Raw genomic sequence first — 13,175 nt, 5'->3', positions numbered from 1 at the left:
TTGCTCATTAATTACAAACAAAGCACACATCAGCCTATGTCTGACACATGTTTAATTCTGAGGAAATAATGTCCATGAGCCAAACCCAGGAGACATGAGTGTGACTATAACGAGGAGAAATCAAATGTTGTTTAGGCTTAAAATAAAATTATGAAATGCCAAGCAGCTAAAATAGTCCACACTCTGTTTTTCCTTGTCATTCTCTTACTTTTCATTCTTCCTCTATCTGCCACATTCAATTATTCTAACTCCGCTTTTGTCTTTTTGGCCCTTAGGTAGCTCTGTGGTAAATGCCAAAGACAGAAAACAAATGTCGGAAACAACTGTACACACCTTGACACACAGTTAAAGATAAACAAGCAAATAGACACACAAGTACACAGAGACAATATTGTTTCTCTTCTCTTCTTTCCAAACCGAGCTAAACTGGGAACACCGGGCTCAACTGCATCATGCTCCTTTTTAGCTCATCCCCAAGCGTCCGTTTAAAAGCTGCAGTAGCACCCTTCACTGTGGCATGACGGGGCCTGGTGCAGGGCTTGTAAGCCAATAGAGAAAAACTCAAGCTGGTTAGTCCGACAAATGAGAAGGCCCCTGACAGCTTTAAACCTCTGCTATTATAGAACATCCCTGATGCTGCAGCCATGCACTGTGTAAAACCTGTGATCTAAAAGCAGACAGTGAGACAGATTTAGTCAGCGCATACACACTTTTAGTTTCTCAGACTTGTTCTAACAGCATTATCACACGTGTGATGACTTGTGCACACACACACACACACACACACATACAAGGAAAAATAAATTTATCTGTGCCTCTTTAGTAATTTTCCTGCCTACACAGTTACATTTGTGTGAAAGCTGAGGAATTTTGAAACATCTGCAAGGTCAAATTATTCTTTCTGCATGCTTTTTTTTTCAGTATTTATTTTTGTACATATTAATGCCCAGAATCAATAATTTACTATACGGTATGATCTTTTGACCTCTTAAAGGGACATTTTTAGACACAGACAAAGACAAGGTTTACATAAACAGTGAAATATTTCTGTATAAACCCATGACTTTTAAACAAGAGTACTTAACGTCTGAATTGGCAAAGATTGGACTCCAATATCTGTTGCTAAGTGTACCATTTTTGCATTTCTCCTAAACTTAAGTGTTCATGATTATTGTCAAGTTGCTTGTGTTTGTTTTTATTCATTTCTGGTACTGGCACCACAGGCCTGCGATCACTTAAAATGAAAAAATAAAAATAAAAAATTTTTAAAAAAGCATTTAAAGGCAAAATAAAGAGCGTCTGTTTCCTCACATTTGACTTTTTCACACTCAGGCTGACTGGAATGAATATTCCGGCACCCATCATCAGCAACAAAAACTGGCTACGGCTGCACTTTGTAACCGAGAGCAACCACCGCCACAAAGGCTTCAGGGCTCAGTATCAAGGTAAGACACAATTACTTCATTTGCACAACGTAATAGAGGGCCCCCTACTTGAACAAAAAGGATCATCGTAGGAAAACACACTGTAATTACAAAACATGTTTTTGATCTTTGTTAACTGAATATTAAAGAGTTTGATTAATACCCTCTGTGGAGGACATGAAGGATTTTTCTGCTTCAAACCATTGACTTCAAAGGACCTTTTTAATCAAATATTTGAGAGGTAAATACTGTATATACTTTACCCTTTAGAAAAATCCAGCTCTGTAAGCTCCATAATCCATTACCCTGACATTGTTCCCTGGCATGACTTTAAAGTCAGTGTATGTGCTGTATATGCTCGGTTTCAGAGGCTGGCCTCAAGCCAGGTGTGAAATCTGCAACTTCACCATAAGCAGCTCTAAAGACAAAATCTCTCAGTAATGTAAAATATGCAGCTAACGATTGTAAACCGACTGCCTGAAAAACCACATCTCCCATGTAGCTGTGTGTTTCTGTGCAGTGGTGAAGCAAATTGTCTGCAAATGCTGATGGCGGATTTTTGAGCAAACATGTGCACTAAACCAGGGTTGTATTATTTAGCTTAATATTCAGCAAATAAAAACCCTTACTCATTAAATTAGATCCACATCCCTAACTGTGTGTAACATGGCTTAAAATTAACAGTTGACCGACAGAGTAGTTCAGAGGTGGGGCAATTTTTTCCAATATTTTTAAATTCACATCCCGCTCTTGTTGCTGTTGATGATGATGGCCACTTGCATCCCGTAGCTTTTGTTTGCAGTCTTGCCCCTTCTGTGTTTGATTAGACCTAATTAAGATAAGTAGTCCTTGGGATGCTCTTTGATTCAGCATGGTATCTTTTCTTTGCCATTTAATTTCCATCAAATGTTTAAAGAGTTACACAAACACGGCAACAATAAAACAACTAGCCAAGATGTTACACAACTGCCAGGGCAAGTCCTGAAAAAAGGTGCACAATTTAGTAATTACAGTCTAATGTGCTTCATACAATCAAGTCTTACTCTACCAAGAGAAAGAAACACTTGTACTGTATCTTCTCACATCTAATACTGTAACTTCTTTTATCTAATGAACTCTTTCTATTGCTCTCGACCAGTGAAAAGCTCTGGAGAGCTTAAATCCAGAGGGGTAAAATTATTACCAGGAAAGGACAACACTAACAAACTGTCTTTGAGTAAGTCTTTTATTTTTCTTATGCAAGTATTTATTTATTTTTTTTTTGTTTTGTTTTGTTTTGTTTGTGTAAGGCTTGCTTTCTGGGTCCTTTGTTTCTTTCTGTCTCTTTCTTTGCTGCATCATTTGGTGAAGGAATTAAGCTACAGTACTAGATTTTGCAGAAGTGCAGTCTCTTTTTCTTTCTGATGACCCATTTCCCCTGCTGTCCTGGACTTCCTGTCCTGACAGAGATGCACTCAGCTAGATCAGACCTAGTTATGTATATTGCAGCAGTATGCTAAATTTGATAAGCCTCGGCCGGACTAAACTCCATCTGTCTCGCTCTGTACTGTGTAAGCAGTACATTGACTTATGTGATTTACACAAAGGGCGGTAGTCAAGGTTGAGTAACTGCTTACTTGTCAGGTGATTTGTGTACACTTCAAACCAAACAGAATGCTTTCTAAATGCCTGTGGAGCTCTGTCATTTACATAAATCTGGAGGACAATTCCCTTTAACTCAGCAGCGTGCTAAACACTTGGATGATAACAGGTTGTAATCTTTATTACCTTATGCGTCATAGATTCGGGACTCTACAGCAACATGAATAATGCAAAGGGCTGTAATCTCTTCCATGAGACAATACTGTATGTCATTAAGACACTATGAGGAGATGCTTCATATACCGTGTGGATTTATTTCCAATGATTGAACCCATATCTGCATCATAATCCACAACAAAAAATAAGTTTGTGAGAAAAGGCAAAGATGAAAGCAAGTCATTAGAATTTCATGCAAGGGGCCTTGACAAAAGTTAAATGATTGCTTCGTGTAACTTGATTCACATTATTTGGTGGTGTCTTATCCAGCTCTCTGTTCCAATAATAAAGGGAATTCTCCATATATTTATTTAGTCCAGTTTGATTATTATTATAAACAGAGTTTTACTGAGCAATTTCCTTTTCCCCACAATCAATAGTTGAAGGTTATTTGATCCCTATTGGGCCCCTTCTGGCTTGTTTAGGTCAGATAAGTGAGTTTCATTTCACCTTGGTGCTAACTCTATCCTTTAACACATGTATGCAATCACCAACATTTCCAAATAACAGGCAGCACATTTGGAGAGGAGGTCAAAGCGTTTAACGTCTACATGATTCCTGGAGCTAAACATAACTATTCCACTGGCAGATTTATGTACTGTTCATGTGCTTCTCATGGCAGTGGGTGGTTTTCTGAAAGTATGGAGCTTTTGACAGATTAAAGTGCCTCTCTCACAGCATTCTTGCTCCCTTTCTTCCTTTTTAGTGAATGAAGGAGGAGTCAAACAGGTCTCTAATTACTGCCCTGATCCAGGGGAGCCGGAGAATGGCAAACGGATTGGTTCTGACTTCAGGTTAGTTGATGCTTTGCAGGAAAAAAAAAAAAAAAAAAGTCTCAAGTTTGTGTGTAGGACAGTGCAGGAAAAGATATATTGTGCATGAATGCAAACCAGTTTGTCATGGTAAGACTGTCAACAGGCTAAGCTTTATCATGAAGGTATTCAGCATCTCTAAAACCATTCTATAAACTGATAAATTAGAGGTGGGATCTGTTTTCTTCAGTCTTTATCATCTTTTGTGCAATATTATGCAGTCATGTCCACGCTGAAGCCTACATGTTGTCTCTCAGTGATGTGAAATAAATTATATGATATTCCATCACTGTCATCTTTTGGGACTTGTTTGCTTATTAGGGTGTTATAAGCATGTGTTATCTTCTCAGCATCGGAGCCACTGCTCAGTTTACCTGTGATGAGGACCATGTGCTGCAGGGTTCCAAAACGATTACTTGCCAACGCGTAGCCGAAGTCTTCGCAGCTTGGAGCGACCATAGGCCAGTCTGCAAGGGTGAGCATGGCATCTGAGGAGCTAATAAAACAGTTTGATTAAGGCAGTGCCTCCAGATATAGGCTGCATGCAGATAGTGGAAAGTTCATTTCTGTTAATTATGCATGAAAGCCTCAGCTGCAGCACTCTTCCATTCCTAAATGCTTTCCTAGTTTTTCTGTGTTTCATAATACCTGGAGCACCTTTTAAAATTTGATTAATGGAAATGCAGCTAATAGACCTTCCCTGTACTTGTGCAAACAATATATTACCTCTCAGTCATATTACAATGCAGGAGTTATTACTCTGCCTTGAGAGCGCCATTTCTATCAATATTTATAGTGAATCTGAAAAGGATGTTTTTAGACTGTGGTACACTGATGGATGAAGATATCTGTAAAAATAAAGTGATGCAGACACATTGGTGTGGCCCTTTTAACTACTAAAATGACACCAATTCTCCCATGTATACTTGCTTAAAAATTGCAGAGGTACTTGGCAGCCAAGTTGTTCCAGGGATCTTGGATAAAAATGTAAACCAGAAGATTTAAACTGTCTCATTTGCTTGTGTTTCTTCATGTAATCCCAGACTGAATCCATGATGTTCAGATCAGGACCCTGTGGGGGGCCTTAATGTCTGTTGCAGGACTCCTTGTTCTTCATGTCACTAAAGATGTTTTTTCATGACTGGTTGTACGTTTGGGGTTGTTTTCATGCTGCTGAATGTCTTTGAAACAGATCAGACACCTCCCTGATGGTGTTTTATGTGATTGCTGAATGTGAGAAGAGCTTGAAGCTTGTGCACAGTAGTGTATGTTACACACTACTTTGCTACTTGTTACTTAATTTTTCTCTCTCCTGCTGTTGCAGTGAAAACATGTGGGTCAAATCTACAGGGACCCTCTGGGACTTTTACATCCCCTAACTTCCCAATCCAGTATGAAAGCAACTCCCAATGTGTGTGGATCATCACTGCCAGTGATCCAAATAAGGTAATAAAGATGTTCTTACCTGTTTGTTAGTATTAATCTTACACTTTGCAATGAGAACCTGCTGTGAATGTGGCCTTGTTTCGAGCAGAAGCCAATGATTAATTTAATAGCGTATTTATGCTTGCATTAAGGTTTATTCAGGTTAGAATATACTGTACATAAAAGTAAAAAGCATGTATATTGACCCTAGGTCATTGGTGCTGTCTGCAAATTAATATATTTATCTGCAGTGGGTCACATTTCCATTCACACCAGCCAACAAGTTTAATATTCTTTGTTAGCAGTTGGTAGTTTATTAGTATTCTTTTCCCTCAGCAGGCACATTACTAATTCTGCGAAACATTAACCTAATTAAAACACATTTTCACCTAAATTTGTCTCTCTGTATCATGTCATGTTAGCCAAACACGGGAGTGTGTTAATGAATTGCTTTCTTATTAATGAATATTAACTAACCAACCAACACTCTTTCACAATTCACAAGTACTGGTGAGTGTCACATCACTATGCCACTCTGCAATCTCCATGGCAAACAAGCCTTTGACTTGGCAATGAAAGTTGCTCCATTAGTGTTCTTATGGTAATTTGCTTATGTGTGTGTTGTAACGAAGCTGTTATACATGGATGCTATGCTGACAATGTCCTCCCTCTGGCGATGAAAAGGGAGAGGGTTGGTGGGCCTGAGTTAGGGATGAGCAAGCGACCATCATATGTTAGTCAACAACAGATGTGACAGGAGTGTCATAACCACATCCTTCCTGTCATCGCTAATCCAGAAAAAGAGCATGCTCATGTGTCTCATTGTGTAACGTCTGTGTAACGTAGACACTGTTTTATCGGATTGTTATTAGAGTAAGCAGCTGTTGTCAGTTTGATCATTAAACATGTCATCTATTGTGATGCTATTTACATTAGTTAAACAGATAGAGATATCAGTGACAGCCAGCAAATATATCTCAAGGGTATGTGCAGACAAAAAAATGAATAATTTGCACATCTCAAATTTTGTTTGAATTTCATTTGAGCTGTAACGTAATGTAATATGACGATGCTGAAGGATGTTTTTGGCATAGATTTGCACTGTTTTGTGTCAAAACCTTATTTTATCAATATTCTAAAATCTGATGATTTTTTAAGTTCTGTGTTTTCTCTTTCTCTTTATAGCTTTGTTGATTTTGTTTAAGGGATAGTTTCTGCATTATTCATTAAAGCACAAGAACATAGGCTATATTATGCAGTAATATGAATTACGAGCCAGGAGGACATCTTAAGCTTTTACAGCTCTGCTTGATCAAACATTGAACTGCCTGCCTTTGCAAACGTCTGACATTTTATACATGTCATCTCTGTAGAATGGCCTTTTATAGTTTAGCAATCTCATGAAACATTTTCTTAAAAGGTAAGTTATGGAAATGAGCAGCTATGTTATGGATTTCATACAAGAGGGGGTGGGTGCATTATTTAATAACAAAGCCTGGAACTCAATTGGAGTAACTGCTTATTTGGTTGAAAAGGTCTGGTTGGTTAAAATGAATGCACATTAGTAATCTTTTTATCTGAACAAGATTATTACAGTTTGATGGATTCAAATCAACCCCAACTGGACATGGCTAAGATCTGCATTTTTGTTTAATTGTATAGAAAGTTGTGTAACATGGCTGAAAGAAAAAAATGTTGACTTTTAACAGCTGTAAAGGTGTATCACTGTACAAAGGGCTTGGCTTTTCCACATGCATGTTATCTATTTTTGCATGGACTGTATTTAATCTGATCATATATCCAGTCAGAATAAAAAATGCGTCATGAGAACGCCACAGCTGATCTGATTGGCTGTGGTGAATTTTCAGTTGTATTGAGGGGGGTGGTGTGAACCTTTTCACAATCAGATCATCAGGCAAAAATAACCATTTAATACACTCATTCCAATTGGTTTGTGGTTGATGTTGTTTCTTCACATGCTTGAACCATGTGTGGGTTACATGATGTAATGAGAGACTTGGTGGCAGCAAAAGGGAGTAGGATTGTGGCAGATGCCACATTTAGTTGGAAACTGAAAGAGTTAGGAGGAATATTGAGCATTTCGACTGTCGAACAATTTAAATAAGAAAAACCCACTTTTCCAGATAAGTTGGCACTGTGCATGTCAAAGGCATTACAATATGCATTAAATCTGTCGTGAATGTAAGTATAACTAATTGGATCACTACCTCGCTCCCATGTCAGCTGGAATGTCTGATCAAATCGATTTCAATTGGATTAATGAAACTCAAGAAATTGGGACTGAACAGCTGTGCAGCCATGAGAAAACCAGTGAGGCTAACTAGAGAAAAAAGATTCAATGTGCCAGGGAGCATAAATATTGCACTCTGGAGCAATGGAAAAAGGTCAGGAAGAGAGGCGTCAGGGTAAGAAGAGAGGCAGATGAAGCCATCATGCATAGTGCCTCCTGTATAAGCCTGTGGGGGCAGTCTATGATCTCGGGTTGTTGCAGCTGGTGAGATTTAAGTTAAACAACATATGTCCCCAAAGAATAAGGTCAGATGGCATACTTATTGTGAATGAACAGGTTATTCCATCGATGGACTTTTTGTCTTTCCTGATGACATCAGAATTTTCCAAGACGGCAATACCAGGATTCCTAGTCTAGATGATGAGACATCATCATCACTTTGCTGGTGTAAAAGTACAGTTTTTACCTGCCAAACTGTAACTTGGCAATTATTCATATATACAAATAAAGACATACAATTGAATTATACCTGATATATAAATGATTGACAACAGTGACTTATCCCTTTTTTTTATGCTTAAATGATCCCCCCCCCCCCCCCCAACAATGATCAGGCCCTAATAATTACAAAGTATTTAAAGAAATGAGGGATGACTGAAGACTTTTGCACACTACTTGCAGAACAGAAACTATCTCCAGATTATGATGATAGGAAGGTTTCGGTACTATCCTCAAACGATCTGTGGGGATGTAAGAATTGTCTTACTGCTTGATTTGGAAACGATAGATTGCCAGAATGACTTGTATTGCGCTGTGTGTGATTGCAGGTTATTCAGATCAACTTCGAAGAGTTCGACTTAGAAATTGGGTACGATTCACTTACCATTGGCGATGGTGGTGAAGTTGGAGACTCTAAAACAATTATTCAAGTGTAAGTAAATATTTTTCTGGAAATGTAATTGTATGCAAATCTTACCATATAATTGAAGATATTTGCCGTTAATTGCTTGATGTTTGGCACAGAGTTTTTTAAAAAAAATTTTTTTTTTTTTTTTAAACTTTTTTTTCCTATTTGCAGACTGACTGGGAGCTTTGTACCAGACCTGATTGTCAGTATGTCCCATCAGATGTGGCTCCATCTCCAGTCAGATGAGAGTGTTGGCTCAATAGGCTTCAAGATCAACTATAAAGGTATAACCGCTTAATTGGCAATATCACCGCTCACTGTCTGCCGTTCGGTACAGCTCTTTTTTATTTCTGTGTACTTTTACTCTGCCTACCTCTAAAATAAATTCCTCAACCAAAACTCAGACTCGTCTACTGGGCCTTTAGAGATAACGTTAAAGGAGAAAATAGTTCTCTAAAGTACTTGGGTTGACTTAATCCTCTGCTTTAACCCTTCTCCCCCTACTTACTTATTCTCATTCATCCAATATTCCTTTTCTCGTCTTCTCACCTGCAGAAATTGACAAAGAGAGTTGCGGTGACCCCGGCACCCCTCTGTATGGGTACCAGGAGGGAAATGGTTTTTTAAATGGAGATGTTCTTCGCTTTGAATGCCAGTTTGGATTTGAGCTCATTGGAGAGAGGATGATAACCTGCCAGAACAACAATCAGTGGTCAGCTAATATCCCCATCTGCATATGTGAGTCACACACAATCTTCCTTTTATTTATTTATTTATTTATTTACTTTTTCAATGAAGACATAATTTAGACTCTTGGAAAGGATTGGAGGATTAATTACAGTGTTGTAATTTAAACATGCAGCATGTTGTTTACAAACAACAAGCAGTTTACATAATGTCGAAGAGGAAATTGCAGCCATACGGTTGCCTTGCTGTTTAGGTCTGGTTTGAAAGGGAAGAAAGCAGGGTGCATGTGGTCATGCTGTGCACACACTCTGGAGGGGAAACCTGCATTATACAGTGCATCATCCTCTGTCTTTTAGTTTCAATATACCTAACCCATATCCATAAGAAAAAAATCCAGACTTGTGTTTTTCCACATTAACTGCACCCATTGGGACAACATGCAGTGTTCTGGTGCGTCTCTACTGCAATATGACCATTCCACATGCAGTTTTATGTTCCTCCAGCTACTCGGCGCCCATGGGAATACCGCAGTCTCCTGATTGCTGAGCTACTTATACAATTGTGACATTGTTTTACACACATCTTTGTGCCTGATTATTTTGTGGCAGACTGCAAACTTCACAAAGTCATGTGGCCAGTGAAAGGTGTTGTAAGACAAATTAGCTGACTTGTGCTATTGGAGTTTTATGAAGCCCTCACTGATGTGCCTTCCACACTCTTGTCACACAGTCCCTTGTTTCTCCAACTTCACTGCGCCCATGGGAACGGTGCTATCTCCTGACTATCCCGAAGGCTACGGGAACAACCTCAACTGCGTATGGCTGATTATCTCTGAGCCGGGCTCCAGGATTCATCTGGCCTTCAATGACTTTGACCTGGAGCCTCCCTATGACTTCCTTACAATCAAAGATGGCGATCAGTCGGGAGCTACAATCCTTGGGCGTTTCTCAGGGGCCGAAGTTCCTTCCCATCTGACATCTAACAGCAACGTTCTGCAGCTGGAGTTTCAGGCTGATCACTCCATGTCTGGGAGAGGCTTCAACATCACCTACAGCAGTAAGCGACTGTTTGATCAAACAATTATATCATTGTTAAGTATTTATGGGCAAATAAGCGCATCCAGTGTTGTTGTTGTTGTATGACTAGGGATTATTGTGATTATTATGACTCAGCATTGTAAAGATTGCCTGTCTGAGCTCAGAAATTTGTTTACTTTTTGGAAGCAGTTTATCAAGCTTTATTAAGTTTGAATTGCATTTTATATTTTGTTGTTTATAAACTTGGGGGCAGACTCTGTCAGCTTCCGTAATTCATTCATGCTCCCGGAATATTCTAATTGTTTTTTGTTCTGCTCTTTAAATAAAAACAACTAATTATGTTTTTTGCTGGTGAAACTCTTCTCGATTGCTTGAATTTTGCCAGAATCTCATTAACTGTGGAGGGAAGCATGTCTTTTCCAAGCTTTCCTTGAAATCAGTCCAGCTGAAGATCAGTCTGGAGATCTGCCCATCTTCACACCTCAGAGGCTCATTTTGTGGATATGTGTTTTTTTTTTCCGCCACAAATTACCTAGATGTTAGATGTTACCTTTGGAGAAAACTTTAGTTTTCATGTTGTCACCAAATTCAGCCATTGACATTTTAGTAACACATAGCTGGCCTGAAATAAAGGAATACAGATATAGGATATAAAAGCCTTGAGCAGAAAAACACGCAATATCTTCAGAATGTGTAAAATATTCTAATTCAACTATGATAAATGTTGATTCATAGTAAATATAAGACTTGGTTCTCCTTTTTGTTTTTAAATTGTTTGTTGTTTATGGTTTCATAATTAATTTGAGCTTGAATATTAATACCTGAGAAATCAGAATTGTCATTTTAAGCTATTCACATCTAGCTTTGAGGACAGACTTAGGAATTAGAGATTTGTTAAAATGCACAACCTTCTTTTTCAGGAGTTTCAAGTTATTATTATCATTTTAAAAAAAAAAGAAGAAAAAGACTTCCTGGAGTCTTGAGGCCATGGACATCACCAAAGAGTGTGTTTTGTCCTTTGTGTTACTTTTCCAGGCTCTTTCTGTGGGTGCCTTTAGTTGTTTGTTCTTTCTGTCTGCAGTCTGGTTGATCTTAGTTTTAGCTGAAAACAAGAATTAAATTAAGGGGCAGTTCCATTTGTGCCTTTCTCTTCTTAAGGCCACTGAATGTCTTGTGCTGGTGAAGTTTCTGTCTTTGCTCATTTGATGCCTTCTTTTCTTGGTAGAACTGTATGAAGATGGGACTACCTTTTGCAGATTATTCGTCACTTGGTTGAATGATGAAAAACATTTTTTTCTTCCGTTGGACAGGATCCTGGGATCATCCACCCCTGTTGTTTTCAATCGACATCTAAACCTTTTCTGCTGCCGAACCCACCAGTGTGGTCTCCTTCTCAGGATGACCTGAGAAGCATGCTGTTGGGTTATCCAGTGTGGTGTTCACTACAAAACACTATGATTTGCAAATGCAACTCAGAGCCTCTTAACTGCCCAGCTGATTAAGACATAACGAAGAACGAGCAGTAAAAAGTATGGAAACTACTCTGCCTCAGCAAAAGCTAAACCAGTTGCAATAAGAAACAAACAACCTCATCTGAGTCAATAACAATCTTAAATTCTGTGTTCTACTTCCTATTACGAAGATTTTTGTAGTTTTGCTTTTGAGGCCAACAAGCTCTGAAGACAAAGGCTATCATCAACTTTGGATGTAAAACAAAAACCGCAGATTTTTTTTCTCTCCCATAGACAGCTTCATCCATTTCCCTTATCTCTCTATACTCAGACTCCATTTCTCATTCCTACACATGCATTTGACACGAGATCTTGTTCTCTCTCTTCTCATTACAAGCTTTTGGGCATGATGAGTGCCCTGACCCTGGCATACCTTTGAATGGTCGGCGCTTTGGGGACAGTTTCCAATTAGAAAGCACCATCTCTGTGGTTTGCGAGGAGGGCTTCATCAAGACACAGGGGGCAGACACTATCACGTGCCATCTAGAGGATGGGAAGGTGATGTGGAGTGGGCTCATTCCCAGATGTGAAGGTATTGAAGTGGAATATAAAGTTGTGGATTTTGGTATATACTGTATAAGTTGATTCTATAGTGAGGATGAGAACAAAAGAAGAGGAAAAAGCTAAGAAAAATGTGTGTGGGTTATGAAGAGCTCACAGCTCCATCCACCAAAACCAGAAACTATTTATTTTCAGGCATCTGACTCATCCTATGTTATCTTTAGTGTTTTTTCATGTGGGTACAACATTTTTCCATTTCTTTAAAGCATTAATTCTGGTTTTTTTTTCTTTCCGCCTCTTCCTATGTTCCCCATCACTCAAAAACCTTCCCACTTCTCTGCTCCTCCAGCGCCATGTGGGGGGCACTACTCAGGGCCATCTGGTGTCATCCTCTCCCCGGGGTGGCCAGGCTACTACAAAGACTCTCTGAGTTGTGAGTGGGTCATTGAGGCCGAGATGGGACGCTCCATCAAGATTAGCTTTGACAGGTCTGTATGACAATGCTGAGCCAACTCAGCTGTAGAATCAGTCAAACACTCGCAAGAAGACACACAGAAGCAGAGATCACACACTGTGTTGGTTCCACAATATGTAACCACACGAACATGATTCTCCTCGTGAGTAAACCCACAAGTGCATCCAGTTTTTTTTTTACTTGTACTGTACACAAGTAGCTTTTATTTCACTCTGGAAGTACAAGTCAGAAACAGAAATTCACACAAGGAAGCACACATTTGTGGTCTTGTTTCCAACAGCGTTGAAAGCATTGAGTAACTCTTTGCTTTTTCTAAATTTGCTTCCTTTCTTTAAGAACTTCAATAAA

The 13,175-nt window shown here is 38.9% G+C and overlaps 1 protein-coding gene across 1 annotated transcript in view; it reads left to right on the top strand.

Annotated features, from left to right (window-relative positions):
* LOC306756259 (CUB and sushi domain-containing protein 3-like) overlaps window positions 1-13,175 on the top strand; it is a gene marked incomplete at both ends in the record, with an annotated part of 262,816 nt that overhangs the window by 80,379 nt on the left and 169,262 nt on the right. Inside the window, 11 exons of the mRNA XM_079240980.1 lie at window positions 1,333-1,445; window positions 2,563-2,640; window positions 3,928-4,015; window positions 4,384-4,508; window positions 5,358-5,479; window positions 8,537-8,640; window positions 8,788-8,900; window positions 9,172-9,354; window positions 10,033-10,359; window positions 12,189-12,383; window positions 12,702-12,840. Coding sequence (XP_079097106.1) covers window positions 1,333-1,445; window positions 2,563-2,640; window positions 3,928-4,015; window positions 4,384-4,508; window positions 5,358-5,479; window positions 8,537-8,640; window positions 8,788-8,900; window positions 9,172-9,354; window positions 10,033-10,359; window positions 12,189-12,383; window positions 12,702-12,840 — 1,587 coding nt within the window. The remainder of the gene's footprint in view (window positions 1-1,332; window positions 1,446-2,562; window positions 2,641-3,927; window positions 4,016-4,383; window positions 4,509-5,357; window positions 5,480-8,536; window positions 8,641-8,787; window positions 8,901-9,171; window positions 9,355-10,032; window positions 10,360-12,188; window positions 12,384-12,701; window positions 12,841-13,175) is intronic.

This window comes from Telmatherina bonti, assembly GCF_933228915.1.
Source record: "Telmatherina bonti genome assembly, chromosome: 5".
Taxonomy (NCBI): Eukaryota; Metazoa; Chordata; class Actinopteri; order Atheriniformes; family Telmatherinidae; genus Telmatherina; species Telmatherina bonti.
Note: the sequence above shows the minus strand (reverse complement) of the source record. Positions and strands in the feature narration are given on the sequence as shown.